Genomic DNA, 20,484 nt, shown 5'->3' with positions numbered 1-20,484 from the left:
GGGATGGAAAAATGTTAAAAAAAGAATGGGTGAGGCAGCTCAACACTTTCCCCAAGCAACCAGCCCCTGGGTCTGCAGTCTCGGTTCCCCGCCCGAGCGGCGCTCCCTCAACCCCGGAGTCGCACCGGCGCGGGCCGGCCCGGGCCCCGCACTCGCGCAGCGTCCGCGGTCTGGGGCAGCGCCGGGCGAGACTTACGTCCGAAACGCCGCCCGCGCGCTCGCAGCAGCCCCTGCCCCACTCGGGGCCGGTCGCGCGCGCGGGCCGGCTCCGGCCTCCCGAAGCGGGCTGACGGGCGCGGGCCGCACTCCCCGCGCCGCCCGCGCGGCCGGCCCCGCCGTCGCTCCGGGAAGTGCCCGCCAGCCGCAGACCCGGGGGTTTCCGACCGCTCGGCCCGAGGCCGAGGGGCGGGGGCGCGGCCGAGCGCCGCCGGAGGACACCCCTCCCGCCGCGCCGCCGGGCGCACGCGCAGCCGCCGCAGCCTGCCGTATTTAGTCCGCGATGGCTTCCCTCGCGCCCCACCGTCCTCCTCCCGAAGGCGGCTCCCTCCCCGCGCAGGCCGGAGCCCGTGGGACCCGCCGCGAGCAGGCCCCCGAGCGGGACCGTCCCTAAACTGGAACGGCGGTGGCAGGACCTGCGCGAGAGGAAAAACAGCGGCAACCGGAAAGGGCTGACGGGTCGCGAGGAGGCGAGCCAGGCCTCCGAGGAAGAGGAAGGCCGGAGCGAGCCGAGGTTTACCGAAGGTGGCGATCTAGAGCCGCGCGGGGCGGGGAGGAAGGCCGAGGGTGGGAGAGGAGGGGCGCGGCGGAAACTGCCGAGGCCTCCCGAAGGCGGCAGCGTCCGAGTTGCCCGGATGTAGTTGGTGGAGCGGCAGCGGCGGCACCAGCGGCGGTGGCGGTGGCGGCGGCGGGAGGAGGCGGCGGAGAAGGACCAGGCAGCGGCGGCGGCGGCGGCGGCGGGGGGAGGAGGCGGCGGAGCAGGAGGAGGAGGAGAAGGCGGAGGAAGCAGTCGCTCGCCGCGGGGCTGAGCCGGACGCGTCTTCTTGCCCCCTCCCCCCGTTCGCGCTGCCGCCGTGTAGTTGGCGCCGCTGCCCGGGCGGGAGTGAGCGTGGTGTCGGCGGAGGGAGATGGCCCGGGAGCGCCGGCGCCAGTAACGGGAGGTGCTGAGAGTCGCCGAGGGCGAGCCGGGCCCTGGTGCCGGGGCTGCCGCCCGCCCGCCGCCGCCTGCGCGCCCGCCCGCCCGCCTCTCGCGGCCGCCCTCCGCCCTCCGCGACGCCCTCACAGGCCGGGCATTGATGGTAATGTATGCGAGGAAACAGCAGAGACTCAGTGATGGGTAAATCGTCTTTTCGTTTCGGGCGGGCGGGGGGCGGCGCGGGGGGGCTGCGCCTCCGTGTCTGGAGCTGGCCGGGCCGCCATTTTTGTTGTTAGCCGCGATCCGGAGCGGCCGGGGCGGAGCGGCCGCCGCGCGAGCGGGCGCGGGAGGGGTGCGAGCGGGCGGAGCGGGGTCGGGCGCGCCGCGGGCCGTCGGCCCTCGCCCTCCGGGAGCTCGGGGGCGCGCCGGGCTTGCGGGCTGGCGCCGGTACGCTCGGGAGGTCTCGGCGGGAGGGGCGGCAGGGGGCCGGTTTTCAGCCCCCACCCCCGCAGTGTCTCATGTCGCCGTGTCTCTTCCTGTTTTTCAGCTGTCACGACCGGAGGGGGGACGCGCAGCCTTACCAGGTACCAGCCGAAGCCGGGTGGAGGGATTGGAAGGGGCCGGAGGGGGAAGGGAGGGACTGCTACTCGAGCGCAGGCTTCACAAGTCGCTGCAGGCCCTTCGGTGCAACAAATCCGAAACTAGCACCGTGGGTCCCCTCAAAATTTTGTGTTTGGTTCCGTCAGCACTCTCCGTCAAGGTTTAGTGATTTATTTTGATAGTTGAGTGGAGGAAGTTCAGTTAAAAAAGAAAAAAAAATCATTTGCAGCCGGGAAGACCTAACTCAATTATTTGAGTGGGAAGGAATCGACGGGATGAGGTGGTTAGGTGACTTCGGAGGCATGTTTATTTAGTGTATTGGGAATGGAAGTTAATGTAAAGGTATTAAAATTAGGTGGAGCGTCTGGGAGAAATAGCTGAGTGATTTACAGCTCTTAAGTGGGTTGTAAACTACTGTCCCTTCTTATTTTGTTTTTGGTGCAAATAATTGCCATATGAATAAAAGATGGTGCTTTTGTTTCTGTAAGAATTGAGATCATTGGGTACTTGGGTAATTCATTCTAATGCAGTGGTTCTCGGTAGGCAGGTTCCTTTTTGTTACAGCAGTTGTTGCATATAAAGTTTTTCAAAATTAAATGGCCCCAGTTTTCAGGAGGGAAATTTCATAAATGGTTGGTAACTTACCACGTGACTATGGAAGTCAATATTTTCTACATTTCATCACTTAAAGGATAAGGGATCAGGTTTCTAACCTAATAGTTTTGTTTAAAGTTGGAGTTGAAAACTCTAGGTCCCCTGATGTGTAAAACATCATCTGCTGCATTTGGGTATGTCAAAGATTAAACCCTATTGAATCTGCTCCCCCAAAACATGATTATATATTGTTAAAGACTGGTATATCATGATTTTCTTAAGATATGTGTTAGAATAAAACTAAACCGTTAATTTGAGGGTGTTCCATTATGCTTAATTTTATGCTTAATTGTTTCCTACACCTGCAAGAGTTGTTAAGTTAGGTCTGAAATGCTTTATTTGACTCAGATAATTGGGGAAACTGATGTCTTTTTTGGTAGCTTTGTAGAAACATACATGTGCTTATTTAGACGTGTGCCTGTACATCTCAGTTGTAGAGCAGAAATTGATTACAGTAGTACTGAGTATCTAGTTTTCTCTCTTGACTAAACTTTTTTTCTTTTTTTGAGACAGTCTCTGTTGCCTGGGCTAGACTGCTGTGGCGTCAGCCTAGCTCATAGCAACCTCAAACTCCTGGGCTCAAGCAATCCTTCTGCCTCAGCCTCCCGAGTAGCTGGGACTCCATGCATGCACCACCATGCCCAGCTAATTTTTTCTGTATATTTTTAGTTGTACATCTAATTTCTTTCTGTTTTTAGGAGAGACAGGGTCTCACTCTTGCTCTGGCTGGTCTTGAACTCCTGACCTTGAGTGATCTGCCTGCTTTAGCCTCGAAGAATGCTAGGTTACATGCGTGAGCCACCATGGCTGTCTCTTGACTAAACTTTCAAAAAAGGATTTCATATATTCCCAGAAATTTTATGCAGAATCAATATGCCACTATGGTTTGATTTGTATTTACAAGAAAATGGAGTGGATTTTTTTCTTTTTTTAAAATTGATGTTAAGGTTTGTAACAACAGGTGTGGTAACTCTTAAGTGTTAGGTCTTGTCTGAATAATTTCAGGGCAGAATTCAAAATGGAAATTTTATTAATATAAGTTCATAAAACTTAAGTAAATACACCAAAATTTATGCTTGAATTAGTTGAGGGAGTTCAGTTTAAAATTTTAATTCTTTTTCTCTTTTTTTTGGGGGGGTGATGTTTTACAGGCACTTAAGTATTCATCGAAGAGTCACCCCAGTAGTGGTGATCACAGACATGAAAAGATGCGAGACGCAGCAGATCCTTCACCACCAAATAAAATGTTGCGGAGATCTGATAGTCCTGAAAACAAATACAGTGACAGCACAGGTCACAGTAAGGCCAAAAATGTGCATACTCACAGAGTTAGAGAGAGGGATGGTGGTAAGTAGCTTTCTTGTTGAAAATTTCATTTATATTTAACAATAGCTCTATGTTAAACAATAGGCAGTAATATTTCCAGCTTGAGAGTGTTACTATGTGGTTATGTCATCAAAGTATTTTGTTTCTCTCAATTTTTTGATTCATAAGCAAGTTACCAAAAAAAATAAGATGCTTACTTGAACATTAAAAAAGTGGACTTCAGTGTCTGATATTAAGGGAATACATTTATGAATACAGTCTACCAAATACTTTATTAATGATGGGAGAAATGCAAGACATTTTTCTAAGAAAGGAATTTTAACCTTTTCAAGTCAAGCTCTCGGTTTATTTGGTTTGTTTTGAGATCTTTGTTGCTGCTTTAATTTATTTTTTAAGGAGTTCAAATCTGTTTCCTAATTATAATGATAAATTATGAATTCAATTTAGTAGTAGAGTTTTCAAGATGGTCCCAAATTTAAAAAGCCATTTGTGATTTAGAAAGTTGATTTTTGGTTTTTGTTGTAAACATTTAAAATTTTATTTTTCCTATTTTCCTGAGTCTTACTAATGTAACTTCTATACCTTGTTCATTGCCATATTCAACTTTTTAAAAGTTAGCCTTGTTTTTTTTTGCACTGTGCTGACATCCTCCACTCGTTACCTTGCCCTCAAGCTTCTGTACTAGGAGGGTGAGAATAAGTAAATAAAACCAACTCCCAGTAACTGTCAATAGACTTAATTTTCCCCAAGTTTAGCACAATAACAGATTTCTTGACTAAAGCATGCATTAAGGAACAAAGCAATTTCAATGAGGTAATTAAAACATCTATATTTTTTCCTATTGTAAGAGCTTATATTGTTTAAGTAGATAACATTTGAGATAAATACACAATATTCAGTGTAAGCTTCCAAGGAAACTCAAGAGTACCTTTTAGATTTTTGCCCCCATTGGCAACTACCTCCTCAATACTTTGCTTACTTTTAACAAATATCCTACATCTTCTTATCTGTCTTGTTTTTATTTTTTGACTCCTGGGATAGAAATCAGCTTTACTCAATGGGATTGAATATTGAGAAACATTGACCTCTACATAATTACTGGGTTGAGGAAATTAATAAAGGTCAGAAGATTATATTGGGATTGAATAATTTGGATGGTTATTAGATGGGAGGAAAATAGTTCTCTGTTGAATATAGCTGTAGCTTTGTGCTACTTACGCAGATAAACCACATTTTTCATCATAATAGGAGCAAATGTGTTTGATAATTAGTGTTAGAAGTTCTTTGGTTGCAAAATTATTTAAACTCTTAAGGTTTTTGGGTTTCATGGATAAATTTTCCATAGTGTTACATACAGCCTGAGATGATACTATTTATAAACTAGTCTTGTATAGTGGGTTTCACTTCAAATGATAGCTCTTGGAGAGCAGGTACTGATTGTACTATACTACACTACGGTTTATTTATTTTGAAAGTTTTGGTGATTGTGACAAAATAAGATATGGCACCTCATCTCCCCCATGGGTAGGCTCTCAGGTTCTTATCTCAGTGACTGTGATCCAGTTTATACCCAAATCCAGAAAGCAGTCATTTTAGGCACTCAAGGAATCTTCTGTAAATGCTTTCATCCATTTACAGTGAACCATGCCTGATCATTTCTTTTACAGGTGAAACAATCCCAAGAATATTCTGTTGCTTATTCATTCAACAAACATGGGGCATACACTGTGTGCCAAGAATTATGATACTCCTGGAAGTCAAGTTAAGATGCGATCCTGATCTTGAAGTGTTCTTAAAGGCTTTGACTCTTGAGAGCTAGTGATGTTTTAGCTGCTTGCTTTTTCCTTTGTGCCTTTTTTCTGCACTTTGTTTTTCGTTTTCTTTCCTGTATGAACTCCAGGTACTTGTTGGCTTTTAGTTTCCTTTTTATTTGTATCTTTACTGATACTTCTTCAGCTCTATTTGTGAGTAACTTGTTACTTATTTTTTTGTTCTATTCATTTGCTGAGTTAGGCCCCACTTTCTAATTTGCTTTCTAGTTGCTTGTCTGTCTTCCTCTGGAGCCTTTTAACTAATACTATAAGTCCATTCATGTATGTACAATTTCTAATTTACCTAGCTGCATAGTCCTTCATACTATGGAGGAATAAAAAGGTCATAAAATATGCTATCTCCATTTTGGAGTTCAAAGTGCATCTTTGATGTTAATTCAGTCTTTTAAAAATGTAAAATGGTGATTCTTCCCTCATTTCATACTGAGATATTTATCATAGTTTGACTTGAGGTGTTCTTCAGGTTTTTTTTGGCTAATGATGTATTTGAAACTAAGTTTTTAAAAATGTATATGTATGATTTTTTTATTACAAGCATTATGAATTCCTTTAGGTTTTTATCTTTAAATATGAATTCAAATATATATAAATATTCATATTTAAATTCAAACCCATCCATTATCAAAAATCAAGTACAAGTGAGTTGGATTATCTGTACTCAGCATGTATAAGTAAACTTAGTTACTATATTCTTTGAACTATTTGCTTCAAATTTCATTTTTTTTTTTCATTTTAGGATTTTTTGAAATCTAATGACACATTAGTAATGAGAGCCTATATGTTGTAATTTGTGACTTACATCTTAACAAAGGAAGTTAAACAGATGTATAACTTGTAAAATGTCTTTATTTTCCTTAGGGTCAGGCCTTATTGTTACCCCAGCATATTTTTTCTGTAATTACTACTTTGTTGGCATCTTGGATTTCTCTGAAAACTGCTAGTTCAGAAGTAATTTATAAAAGGACTTTAAGATATACTATAAAAAAGTAAGGGCCGTGGTTCACACCTGTAATCCCAGCACTCTGGGAGGCTGAGGTGGGCGGATTGCTCAAGGTCAGGAGCAAACCAGCCTGAGCAAGAGCGAGACCCCGTCTCTACTATAAATAGAAATAAATTAATTGGCTAACTAATATATATATATATATAATTAGCCGGGCATGGTGGCACATGGCTGTAGTCCCAGCTACTCAGGAGGCTGAGGCAGGAGGATTGCCTGAGCCCAGGAGTTTGAGGTTGCTGTGAGCTAGGCTGACGCCATGGCACTCACTCTAGCCTGGGCAACAAAGTGAGACCCTGTCTCAAAAAAAAAAAAATAGTAAGAAGGAAATTGAGATTCTTTTTCACTCCTAAAAATCATGTTAGTTAAAATAAGACTTACTGAAGCATAGCATTTACAGTTTAAAGACACAGATTTTATCCTTTAGGATTTATTAAAGGGAATATTGATTGTCTATTCTAAATTAAGGGGAGGTTTTGTGTGGGTATAACTTAAAAGGTTTTTGGTGAAATAAGTTATTTTTACATACCCTAAATGTATAATCTTTTGTTTAAAAACCAAAAGCAAAAGTCTTAAGATATAATCATTAGATTTGTTTTTTATAACTTAGACATGTTTTTAAAGATGCAGCTGTTGTCAACGCAAACCTCAAAAGTACAAACATACAGTACAGGTTGAATTTGTACTTTTATGGAATCTTAAAAGGCACAGGCCAGGCACTGTGGCTCAGGCCTATAATCCGGGCACTTTGGGAGGCCGAGGTGGAGGGTTGCCTGAAGCCAGGAGTTTGAGACGGTCCTGTGCAACATAGTGATCACCCCCTTCTTTACCAAAAAAAAAAAAAAAAAATTAAAAAATAAAAATTAGCTGGATGTGGTGGCTTGGGCCTGTAGTCCCGCTACTCAAGGAGGCTGAGGCAGGAGGATTGCTTGAGCTCAGAAGTTCAAGGTTGCAGTGAGTTGTGATTACATCACTCCAGCCTGGGTGGACAAGCGCATGACCCTTGTCAGTTAAAAAAAAAAAAAGACAAGGAAACCTTGAGAGGGTTCTGTAGTTAATACTGTTTTTAAGAGCTAGTTCTAAATAATTTACCAGGTTATTTTAAATTTAAGAATGATCATACAAATGAGCTTAGAAATGAAGGGTTTTTATAGAATACAGGGTTTCTATAAAGGTGCTCCACAAAATTTCAGCTTTTTCCCAGTTGCCCCCTTTTTTCATCATCCCTCTTAATATAAGAAACTTAATTATAAGATATATATGGAATACTTGTTAAAATGTCTTTTGGGGGGAAGATGGTTCGGCTCAGTTGAGTAATTAAATATTCCTTATTGATTACTGCATTTGTGGGACTTTCAGTGATTTGCATAGCTTTTGTTGTAGCGTTTGAACTTCTGTGAATGTAAAAGTGGATTCCTAACCATTTTTTCTAAGGTTTATAGCCACCTGGTGAAGTTTTTGTTCTTGTTTGTTACTTAGCTGTATCTTTGGAAAAATTTGGAAATGTATTTTGATCTCCTAATTTTCAAACAAAGGTTACTTTTAACATTTTGAGGGAATTATTCAGTAGGGATCATTAGAGGATAGATAGTTGGTCTTTTCATAGTTTTTTATATAATTCAGTAATGTTTGAATCTTTGACATTGAACAGGTAGTTGTACAATATGGCCTTATGGTTATACACTGTGTCTTTACATTTTGAATTTTAAAGTGAAATATGCTTTGCATTGGTAATGTTAGAAAATACTATAACAATTAACAATCTCATTTGATACTCCATGTTGACACTGGAAGGTAGATGGAACAGATAGTATCTCTATTTTATAGTTTTACAAAGGAGGGAAAATTTACTTGTATGAAACTGAACAAATAGTAACAGCTGAGTCTAGAAATTAGTTTTCTTTTTTTTTTTATTTTTTGAGACAGAGTCTCGCTTTGTTGCCCAGGCTAGATAGAGTGAGTGGTGAGTGCCGTGGCGTAAGCCTAGCTTACAGCAACCTCAAACTCCTGGGCTCAAGTGATCCTACTGCCTCAGCCTCCCGAGTAGTTGGGACTACAGGCATGCGCCACCATGCCCGGCTAATTTTTTCTATATATATTAATTGGCCAACTAATTTCTTTCTATTTTTAGTAGAGACGGGGGTCTTGCTCTTGCTCAGGCCGGTGTCGAACTCCTGACCTCAAGCTATCCGCCTGCCTTGGCCTCCCAGAGTGCTAGGATTACAGGCGTGAGCCACCACGCCCGGCCTGAAATTAGTTTTCTTTTTTCTTTTTCTTTTTTTTTATTTTAGCATATTATGGGGGTACAAGTGTTAAGGTTACATATATCGCCCATGCTAGTTTTCTTAGGTAAATTATATATACTGTCAAGAGGTGAAACACTTCGGTATTTTGAAAGGTTATTTGATGGTATTTATGATAGTACTGGTTTAAAGGTGTTTTTGCTTTTATTCTCTTAATATCACCCATCTTCCTTTAGTAGTTACATCTTGCCTAATTACAGCATAATACCAAAGTTAAGACATAGATATTGATACAGTGTATGTGTATAGTTCTAGGCCAAGTTGTTACATTAGTGTTTTGTTTTTAGAGATAAGTTTTAACATGAAAGTATGCCACAAATTTCAGTAGGAAGAAGTCATTTTTTAAGATAAGCCCTAATCAGACTTGTTGACAAATAAACTTGGAAATTTTGCACAGACTCTAATGTATTATTTGGATTTCAGCAATACCATTGACTGTTAAGTATTTTTCTGTCTATTGACAATAGAGAAATAAACTTTTTAAATTGCTCAATTCTTCGTAATAAGATAGTAAATTAAGTACAACTATTTGTATTGGATTTTCATTGGTCAATTTAAAAAACCATAGGGAAACAGGTTGAAAGAGTAGGAGTGTTAATGTTTTAACTCTTTAGGTTTCTTTCCTTAGTTTTAGAAAACTATGTGATCTATGCATCTGTGCATGTAAATTGTGATATTTGAACACTTGTATCAGGTTGTTTGTCTTAGGGCTTCTTGTCATCATGTTTTAACATTTTCAGTGTTTTTAGAGAGATGGTTATGTATTTATGATTTAATGGTATTTCATTGAAATGGTTGACTTTGATCTTTTAAGATAGTTTTAATTGAATCATTTTCTAGTTGTGCTAGATGTATTTAAAGTTTTGGGTATGACATACATAGGGGTTTTGGTCCATAATTCACACAAAATTTATGTATTCTAGTTTGTCTCTGTTACATATTTGTTATCTTTCTCTTGTGCAGAACGGTTTTGGGGTAGTGCATCATTTTGCTGTGATGCTGGAAAGAGTGAAGATGACAATGAACTGGGGCATCTGGGAATGCTGTAACTAAGCGACACCAATAACTCATTGTTAATTTAATCATCACAAAACCAGTTATTTAGGGCTTGCACATATATCCTGTGAACAGCCTCCATTTTAGAATTTATATGATGCTTTACAGTTTTCAAGGTCTTTTTGTGGTGTTTGTCATCTGATCCTATACCAACCCTTTGAAATAGGCTGATTGGTATTATTCCTGTTGTACTGATGAAATTATAATCCAATTAAAGTATTTTGCCTCCTGTTAATTGTTGAAACTGAAGGCAAGTCTCTTTACATAAAACTTTATCTCTACCTTCACATTATACTCCAAGTGTAACCACTTCTCAATACTTAAATACAACCTTTTTAGTCCTGGCTACCACTTTTCTCTGAACTTGGATTCTGCAAGAGCTTCCTGAATGGTGTCCTTGCTTGCTTTTTTGCTTCATACAGTTATTTCCCCACACAGTGGCCAGAATAATGCCAGTGAGCTTGCATCACTCAGGCCTACAGCTTTCCAGTGATTCCCTGTTTATTATCAAGACCTGTAATATACCCTGTGTAATGTGGAGTCTGGGTATTTTTTTCAGCCTCTTCTGCCACTCTTCTTCCTGTTTGTGCTGCTCTGTCCATACTGGCCGCGCAGGAAGAAGTTTGTTCTCATCTTAAGTCTTCTGCGCATTCTCTCCTTTCTCCATGTTGTCCGAGTGCACTGTCACTTCAGTAATGTCTGCTTAAACGTCAGCCTTTCACAGAGGCCTTCGTGCCCTTCCTGACCACTCTGAAATGGCCATTCCCATCATTATCTATCATTACCCCTGCTTGTTCTTTCTTTGTGCTTAACGTGACCTCATGTTATTTACTGATAGTCATTCTGCTGTAGTGTGACTTGTGCATTCCTGAAAATCACCATGCTGTGCAAAATTGCACCGTGGGATTTATGGGAAAAACAGGGTTAGCAATGTACCTAAAAACATCGCCCACTGACAGTGTGTCACTACGCACTGAAAAAAGATAAGAACCTAACAGAACACATAGCAAATTTTTATGTGTAGTAAATGGTTAAGGACTACATTAACACCACAATAAATGACACTTCACCTTGACAAAGACCTAACATTATCTTATGGAAGTGGGCATCCATTGGAAGCGTTGCAGCTCATGAGTTACTGTGCCATGGTGGTTGGAGGATAATCTGAAATTAGAAAGTTGTAGCAGCAAATGTGGATGGATCCAACTCAAAATGCACGTGATGAGCTAAGGGAGCTGGTAGATGTTTGAGGTGTATGATTTTTGAGAATTCCTGTGCAGCTTGGTTCAGCTGGGTGCAGCTAGTATTTCTTACAGGTGAAAATGCATATAAGTAATTAGGAAATTTGTGTTACTACTCCCTGATATCACTAGCTCTCAGACTCATTTGCATTTTTCAAAACATGTTACCGGCAGAACTGACTGACTTAGTTTTTGCTTGTCTTCTGTGGAATATAAGCTTCTCCAGAACAGACAGTGAGTTTGTTTTTATCCACATTATATTCCTGTTGCCATGAACAGTGCCTGACACTTTGTAACATTTCAATAAATGGGTAGATAAAAGAATATTCTGATTGTCACAATTTAAGGAGAATGAGATTGTGGTTTCTGGAACAGTGCTTTCTCAAATTTGAATGTGTATACTGATTCCCTGGGAATGTTGTTAAAATGCATATGCTGGTCCAGCAATTCTGGGGTAGGGCCCAAGGATCTGCCTTTTAACCAGATTCCAAGTTATGTTATATTTTTGGCTTCACCTGAGTAACAAGGTTCTACAGCAGTACTGTCCAGTCCAGTGGAACTAGAATATTAGCCACAAATACAAACTGTGTGTACTTTTCTAGAACTCTTATTTTTTTAACCTAATATATCCAAAATATTATCATGTCAACATGTAATTGATAATTTAAACACTGTTAATAAGGTATTTTAAATTCCTTTTTTGTACAAAGTTTTCAAAATCCGACATGTATTTTATTTTACATTTATAGCACATTTCAGTTTGGACTTGAGACACTTGTGTTTAATTGCCCCATGTGGTTGGTGGCTACTGAATTGGCAGTGCAGGTCTGGATCATGTGATCACTCTTTTGGTCTGTCTGGCTTTACACATATTGCTATTTCCCTTAAGAAATTTTTTATATGCTTGATTTCTGAAATACCACATTTATGCAAAACAGTGTTAGAATTAATGTGTCCATGAGCTATATAGTGCTGCTTGTACTAAATTTTTTGTTAGTACACATTCCTTGTAGAAAAGTTAGGAAAAGCAGAGAAAGGGGGACAAATAAATGTTGCCTCAAATCCTATCATTTAAAGACTAGTTTCATTGAAGATGTTCTTATTTTTTAAGCTTGTATTTAGTATTTACATAGTGAATTAAATGTATATTTGGTGTTGACAATATCAATCTGAGAGGACTGACTAGGAGCACTTTTCAGTTAATGCTCAGGGACTAAATGAGTAAAGTCATCTTTCAGCTACACCTGTGGTTAAGTTCAGGCACTTATAGCTAGCTGACCTTAAGCATGCTACTGAATTTCTGAGTTTTTGTGTCTGCTCCCCTAGGATTGTTGTGGAGTCAAATGAAATTATGCATAAGTAACATTTCTAAAGCAGTTAGCTGACTAAGTACTGGGACTGTGACAGTAAATTACTAGGCTTACCATTATTCCTCTGAATAATTAAAATTTAGTGACACAGCAACAGCCCTAGGTCAGGTCTCAAGCTATTGCTTTCTTCCTTTAGAATTAGGAAGGAAAATGATGGACAGTTCGGCAAAAGAAGCTACATCAGGAGGGCTGCAGGATGTTCTAACTTGGCACTTGGCCATATCCAAGACTTTGCAACTCAGAGATTTTTGGACTAGATGTAAGGGTTAAAAAACAAAAAACTGCACATGTTTATTAGAGTAGTTGTTCCCAAATTTGGCTGCTTATTAAGGATCACCTGAGAAGCTTTTAAAGCTACTGCTTCCCTGATTCCATCCAAATTACCCTAAATCTAAGCACTAGGTGATGGAGCTTAGAAAACTGAAGTTTAAAATACTGGTTTAATTTAGATATTTCTAAACTGCAGGTCTAGGGAGAGTACACACAGAGGAGGAGGAACTCTGAACTAGACATTAAGGAAAGTGAGTTTTATCATTAGGGATATGGACATTAGAATGGTTATTTGCCAAATCATGTATTAGGTGCTTTCTTGTTGTAGAGAATTTTTTTTGTCACCTTCCTAGATTCACAGATAGTAATATGGTGTGTATATAATTGCACATTAAATAACTTGTAGCAAGGACATCTAATGCCCAGCAGTAGAGAATTAGCAACTGAACCAGGCCAGTGCGATATATTTGGGTAGTATATGGAGCCACTGGTGTTAATTTAGATAAAACTATCTTAGGCACGACATATCTATCTCCCTACACACAAAAAATCATCAATTTGGTGGTATGCTTCATTTAGAAAAATAGCCTTCGTCCAAGTCATGTAGTATACTAGGTATACTAGGTTTAGTGTACTAGATTTTAGTATGCTAGGTGTTTGTGAGCAATTTTCTTTAAGTTTACCCTTGTGAGTATTTACACATCAAAAGAAATTAAGGATGTGTGTGGTTGTATTTAGACAGTGCTGGTCTTTGTGTTTAGTCTTTGATTACTAATGAATTTGTATGATGGTATGCCAGAAGAGCATGGCCTAATGTTGGCATCTTCTGAAAGACTCTAACCTGTTCTGTACTCAGAAAACTAGTCTTTTTGGTAGCCAAAGAAGCAGTACCAGTAAAATGTGTTATCCTGGAATATTTTGACTAGGAACAAGAGAGGATCACAATAGAATATTTCTGCATTTAATAATTGGCTTGTGAAGAATAATTTTGTAGACTTTTCTGGCTTCATAGAAGCTTGTGCCTGTTGATCGTGAAAAGATTTGTTCTAATGGGGAAGAGCTGGGCAAGTTGGATCACAGTGTGATAGGCCGCTAGAAGTACAATATTCTGATACCTTCAGCTTTTCTATGGTGATTTCTATGGGGATCTGTTCTGTTGCCTGATGGTTCTTTATCAGCCTTCCAAAGCATTCATGTTTAATATGAGTTTAATAACTGAGATATCTGAATCTCAGTTATCGTTGTATGCTTAGATTATAAAGAATTAAGGATGTCAGTCACAAAGTGCTACTTTCTAAAACTGCAGAATAATCTTTGTGTAATTATGAGTGTTCCTTTTGTACTTCACTGTTAAATGCTAGTGTTGGTGATTTTGGAAAAATGGAATAAAGTACCTGGGCCCTCCAAATCTCTCATTTAATTTGATTTGGGCTGTTTTATTTATTATTTATACATGTAAATTGTCTAAACTTTCTACTTTGTTCAAATTGAATAGGTTTTAAAGCAGAGTTGGAAGTGATCTCATTTTTTAAATAAGCCTAAATGTAATTTCAGTTGTGATTTGTCTGGTTTTTTGTTTTAGCTCATATCTATTTAGAAGGGTGTTTAAAAATACCTGAAAGAATCAGTTTTGTAAATTACTATTATTGAGTTTTCTTTTTATTAATTTCTCATTTTATTGGCTTTTTGGAACTAACATTTTTCTCTTATCTCTGGATACTTTGTTAATTACTGTAAGTATTTTTGGATGTTTGAAAATAATGTCTTGGTAGAAAGATCTCTGTCAGTAAATCAAGATTATGTAATAATTGCAAAATAAAAATCTTGCATGTTTTTACTTAATCTCCTGTTTTCTGATAGGCTGGATAATTTTCCAATATAGTTGATTTCATTTCTCATTTTTAACAAGCATTTTTTCCTTTGTGTTCTGCCTTTGTGTTTGCATAAAGATTCATAACTTATTTTTTGTGCATAATAATCTGAGACTTTGTTCACTACGAGAAGTGTCTTCATTTTGTTCTCATACTTGAAGAAATGCTCCTTTGGCTAGATTAAAATAGCGTTTATCCTTGCATCTTTTTTTTTTTCTCGAAGATACTTACAAACTCATGATTACCATTCATTGTTACAGATGAGAACTCTGATGTCAAACCCAGTTCTTGTTTATAGGTAGATAGCCATTGAGATGTACAGCTCCTACTTTCCCCTACTCTCCCACCCCCAGCTTTGAGAGCTTTGAGAGTTTTTAGGGTTTTTTTCCCGTTTATCCTTAGATCTAGAACTTCACCAATCTCTTTGTAAATGTAGGTCTTTTTTCATTACTTCTGCTTAGGACCATAGCCCTTAGAGAGTCATTCCCTCCTCCCCATTGCCCTCTACCACAACACTCCTCCCTCCCCTTCTCCTTTGTAATTGTTTCTGACTTTTCTCCTTTAGGAACTTCTGTTAGATGTCTTTTTGTTCTGTTCCACTTATCTCTTGCCTGGTAAATGGTAGGTACAGTACTTGGATACTTATGAAGTGAAAGAGTACACTGTACTCTGGGGAGAATCCTTTGGCATGTTCTTTGAGCACACTAATATTTAAATCTGTGTGTTTCATCCATCTATTGAAAGTTTTATTTTGGATACTCTTATTTTTTATAGCATCTTGTAACTTTATGACTGATTTGCTAGGAATACCCTGAGAATTTTAATTGTATTTTTAGTTTTTTCTATATCAAATATTTCCTGAGAAGGTCCTCTGTTTGAGATTAGTGCATCTCATCCGTGTTATTGGTTTCCTCAGATATTTGCTGTTTGTAGTTGTATCTTTATATTTTGGAGTAAGAGTCTAGGTCGTCCTCTGTCCAATAGATTGTGTAGTTGGAAATACTTACTATTTGAGCTGTCCAGTGTGGTAGCCACAAGCCACATGTGTCTTATGTATTTGAAATATGGCTAGTGCAACTAAGAAACTCATTTTTAATGTTTTTTAATTTTAATTTAGCTCATTGCTGTTAGTTTTCTCTCTGTGGAGGTTTCTTGTTTTGCAGTTGCCAATAATTCGTTGGTTATCAAGTCCACTGCGAAGCCTCTCAGTCTTTATCTTACTTGACTTAGTCCTTTGAAATGATTTCTCCTTACTATGGATAGCTTTTTGCCTTTTCATGGCGTTGGCTTTCTGTGCTTCTGTTTTGATCTCATTCTTGAGCTCTGAGTCTCATTTGCCTGCCACTGAAAAGTTAGAGTATTTCCTGAGGTGTTCTGTCCTTGCTGCTGTTCATTTTTCAAACTCTTATCTGGGTAGAGCCATCATTATCCATGCTACTGGATCTGCTGTTCCTTTTTTTTTTTTTTTTTTTTTTTTTGAGACAGAGTCCTGTTCTGTTGCCTGGGCTAGAGTGCCGTGGCATCAGCCTAGCTTACAGCAACCTCAAACTCCTGGGCTCAAACAATCCTTGTGCCTCACTCTCCCAAGTAGCTGGGATTACAGGCATGTGCCACCATGCCCGGCTAATTTTTTCTCTATTTTTTTTTTTAGTTCACCAATTAATTTCTTTCTATTTTTTTTTTTTTTTTTAGTAGATAGGGGGTCTCGCTCTTGCTCAGGCCGGTTTTGAACTCCTGACCTCGAGGGAAGCAACTGTCTTGGCCTCCCAGAGTGCTAGGATTACAGGTGTGAGCCACCGCGCCCGGCTCTTGTCCCTTTTTTGATTTCCAGGCCCACAGTCTCTTTGCTTATTAGGCAGCCACTACCTTGATGTTTCGTCTAATCTTTATAAATCTATTCCTGACTTGAGTATTCCTTGCCTGATAAATGCTTGGAAAGTCATCCTTGATTCCATTTTGCTTTTCTCCTGTGTCTGTTTTGGGGATCGGACCTCTAGACCTCATTGCTCTTTAACTATTGCAGTATCCAATTAACAGAACTGTTGTCTCTTTTCTTACCCATTGCTATCTGAGTAAAAATTTTAGACTACAAATTTAAACATATTCCCTTCATTAACCCTTAAAGCCTGAATTTTACAGGTCTTGGTTACATTGTATTGACGATATAATTGTCTGCTCTTTCTCCCTCATATACTTATCAGGGAGTCTTCCCATCTTGTACGCATAGAACACTGAAATGAACAGAAAGCACTGTTATGCTCATGCCAGAAACCTGGCGTCTCAGACTAAGTTTTTTGCTTGTAATGTAGATTGAAAATTTGAAGAGTCTAAAATCTTCCGAGTCACCATTGCCAAAAGTCCAGCTTTTTCTTTTCTCCTTTCTCTGTAATCCACTCATGTACCCAGCCAGTCCTAGAACATCTTTTTTACGTTGTTATCCCATTGTATGTGTTTTCACAGCCAAAACTGTTCCTTCTCCACCTTCCTTTCCTTGAGTTCTTGAAGATCTCTGTTCTTTATTGTATGAAGACTTTAACCTGTCTCTGTTAACAGCTTTTTAATAATGATTTGTAATTATGTATGTATGTTGTTTGCCTGCCACACTGTGAGCTCCTAGCAGGCAGAGATTGTTTTCATTTTATTGTCAGGGTCTGGTGCTGAGTAAATGTCAAGTTAATATATCATTTGACATATTCAGAAATAGATGAGTGGCAGTAAGTAACCTTTAGAGAATTAACTGATTTCATTTAAAGGGTTTTTTCAGGTGCATTTAAGAATACTATCATAAGAATTTACTCTTCTAGAATTCCTATAGTGTTTCAATGAAAGTTGCTTTTGTACTACTTATAAAAGAAGCAAAAAAGTTTATTCAGATTTCCAAGGAAAGTGTATAAACTATTAGCTTAAATTTTAAGAACAGTGTATGTGATTATACTAATTCTAAACCTTTATTTATCCCTTAAGTATCCCTGCTTGTTAGGTGCTTTATTATAATCCTATAAAATACTGTGTATAACTTGAATAATGAAATGACATTTAAAATTATACAGTTAAGACTTTTCATTAATTTTTTAATGTCCCTTTCCTAGATCATTGTTTCTCAAACTCTCTTAAATGCATGCGCCACTAGCAAAGGACGTTTTATGGTTTTGCATTTTATGGTATATTAGGCACATAATATAGGTTTTTTTTGGTGGTGGTAGTGGGTGGTGGTCAGTTTCCAAATTTAATCGTATATTTGAATATTCAGTAAGCTATTTCAAATCACATATATCCCTAGAAATTCTCAAATGTAGTGCTCCATTTCTTTTTATCCTTGGGAATCACTGCTCTAATTGTTTTGAACTAGTGATGATTCATCATGTTGTGATGTTATTCCTAAAATGACTATAATGTTAACTGAAAGTCATTTTGTATCAGGGGAAAAAGGAACACAACGATTGCGTGTGTATACTTTCATCTCTTGGACGTGTGCATTTTGGCAGTAAAACTATGACTTTTATAGGTAAACCTTTTGAAAGCATATAAACTATTCCAATGCAGCAATGACTTAGTTGTAAAGATTCTTTGGGGTTTAATTCACATTTTTTTTGAAAACCAAGGGCCACATAGCATATCAGCCTTGATTTCTCGTCAATCCCGTCTTTCTTTTGTTATGAAATAATAAAGCTAGCTTGCCTTCTTACCTTATAAGCATTTTCACTGAATTATTGATTTTAAAAGTTAAACCCATTCTCAATGATTAAAGAATTAGCTTAAGATTTCTGTGGGAATATGCTATAGGGTCTGCAATGGTTTCTCAAAGAGGAGTGATAAACATTTTGAGATTTTGTTTCATTTTAGACTTAAGGTGAATACTTTTGTGGTTTTTAATTTTTTGTGTATATTATAGTAATGCTTTTTAAAAATCACATCACCTTTCCAACTTTTTTCTCTTAGTCTTTGTTCTTAAGGATACATGGGGTTTTTAAAAAGCCATCTTTTGGCTTAAAAAAGCATTAATTTATTTTTGTAGATTCCAGGGTGGTATATCATACTATATGGTTTTTCTCTACCTGGGCTCAGAATTGATCAAAATCAGGAGGAGAAATTCAGACTTGTTGGTCAGAGTAGTACTTAAGTTTGGGATTGTCAGTCTTGTTTATTCTTTATGACATATTAGATATTATCATTAATTTTGGTGTCAATGGAGGAAGGCTAAGGAGCATAGAGATAACTTCTGTTTTGTTTTGTGCAGTGTTATTTCAGAAGGACGTTCCTTTTTGTCTTTGGATATATGTGTCTTTTAGGATTGTATGCTGCTAGAGATTATTGCTAACTTGATAACAAGAAATAAAGTGAAGAAATAGGAATTGGGAAGAGCAGTAGGCTAGTCTTGATATCTGGATTTTGTTTTGCTAATTATTGGCATTTTTGCCCTGGGCAAAACGAATAACAGCTTAGCTGCTGCTTTCCTTTTTCCTAGCTAAAGGATAGGGTTGAATTTGATTATCTTCAAGGTCTTTTCCAAGATTATGGCTTGTGAGGTATACTTGAGAACCTTCTGATTTTTCTACTTTAAATTTCTCTTTCAAGGTTGGGCATGGTGGCTCACGCCTGTAATCCTAGCACTCTGGGAGGCCTAGATGACCGGGTCCTTCAAGGTCAGGAGTTAGAAACCAGCCTGAGCAAGAGCAAGACCCTGTCTCTACTATAAATAGAAAGAAATTAATTGGCCAACTAAAAATATATAGAAAAAATTAGCTGGGCATGGTGGTGCTGCATGCCTATAGCCCCAGGTACTCGGGAGGCTGAGGCAGAAGGATCACTTGAGCCCAGGAGTTTGAGGTTGCTGTGAGCTAGGCTGATGCCACTGTACTCTAGCCTGGGTAACAGAGTGAGATTCTCTCAAAAAAAAAAAAATTTTTTTTTTTTTTTGCTTTCAAATACTTGCTGTGTCCTGACAGCCCATGGTAATGAAAACACAGTTCCTTCTAGAGATATAGCATAATATTTATAGCTTCTTTTGTTTGTGTGGAGATTTTGGAATATTTCCCACCAAGGTTTAGTGTTTTCATCAGTATATAGAGGAGAGTAGAACAGCAAGATATTTATCTGTAGATTTAATAAATTTAAATTGAGAAATAAGGCTGAAGATTTTCAAAAGTTATAAGCAGAAGTCCTTTATAGTTTTTACTGTATGCACTCTATAGTCTGTTTTTTTTCAAGTTGGTTTTGTGTATATGAAAGTGGTTTATTTTGTAAGCTTTTCAATACAGCTTCCAATTTTATTAATTTTTAGGTTGCCCACCAAATACGGTATTCATTTTCAGCTTTAAGTCAGGAAATGCTCAATTTTCACTCCTGAAATATTGGGTATTAAACCTTTTAAACTAATCCATTGGTCCAATAAAATTTCTATTTCTGGTGAGTTTACTTTAAAAAAATCAAGAAAAGCTAATATTCCAGAAATTCTTACATATCCTTTGTGTTTAAATGTATGGCTGTTTCTGGTTTATACTTACTAGATAACATACTTAGGGCATTGTAGGACAAAAACATTATATAATTTTATAGTGCCATTTAAGATTGAGAAAAGAGTTGTTACTGTTTTAAGTTTATAAGTTTGAAGTACAAAATTTGTTTTTGTGTTTAAAGTGTATAAGTAGAGTGTAAATATTCATACATTTGGCCCTCTGTGTCCATAGATTCTTCATTGTGGTTTCACCAACCAGAGATTGAAAATATTCAGGAAAAAATATGGTTCGTTGTGTCTGTAATGAACATGTACAGACTCTTTTTTCTTTGTCATTGTTCCTTAAATAATATAGTATAACAGCTATTGACATAGCA

General features: G+C 38.8%; 1 protein-coding gene across 7 annotated transcripts in view; it reads left to right on the top strand.

Moving 5' to 3' along the window:
* The first annotated feature begins 610 nt into the window (after nucleotides 1-610).
* The window catches only part of WAC (WW domain containing adaptor with coiled-coil), a 93,305-nt gene continuing 73,431 nt past the window's right edge, over nucleotides 611-20,484 (top strand). For 2 of the 7 annotated variants that reach the window (XM_012788786.2, XM_012788784.2), the window contains exons 1-3: nucleotides 840-1,333; nucleotides 1,680-1,716; nucleotides 3,538-3,733. In XM_012788786.2, the coding sequence (XP_012644240.1) occupies nucleotides 1,293-1,333; nucleotides 1,680-1,716; nucleotides 3,538-3,733 (274 nt within the window). In that variant the 5' untranslated portion in view covers nucleotides 840-1,292. Of the gene's footprint in view, nucleotides 742-839; nucleotides 1,334-1,679; nucleotides 1,718-3,520; nucleotides 3,734-20,484 lie in introns of those variants that run through there. The other 5 variants (XM_020284137.2, XM_075997713.1, XM_075997714.1 and 2 more) reach the window with 5 other exon arrangements.

Source organism: Microcebus murinus, chromosome 25 (genome assembly GCF_040939455.1).
Source record: "Microcebus murinus isolate Inina chromosome 25, M.murinus_Inina_mat1.0, whole genome shotgun sequence".
In the NCBI taxonomy this organism is placed as follows: domain Eukaryota; kingdom Metazoa; phylum Chordata; class Mammalia; order Primates; family Cheirogaleidae; genus Microcebus; species Microcebus murinus.
Note: the sequence above shows the minus strand (reverse complement) of the source record. Positions and strands in the feature narration are given on the sequence as shown.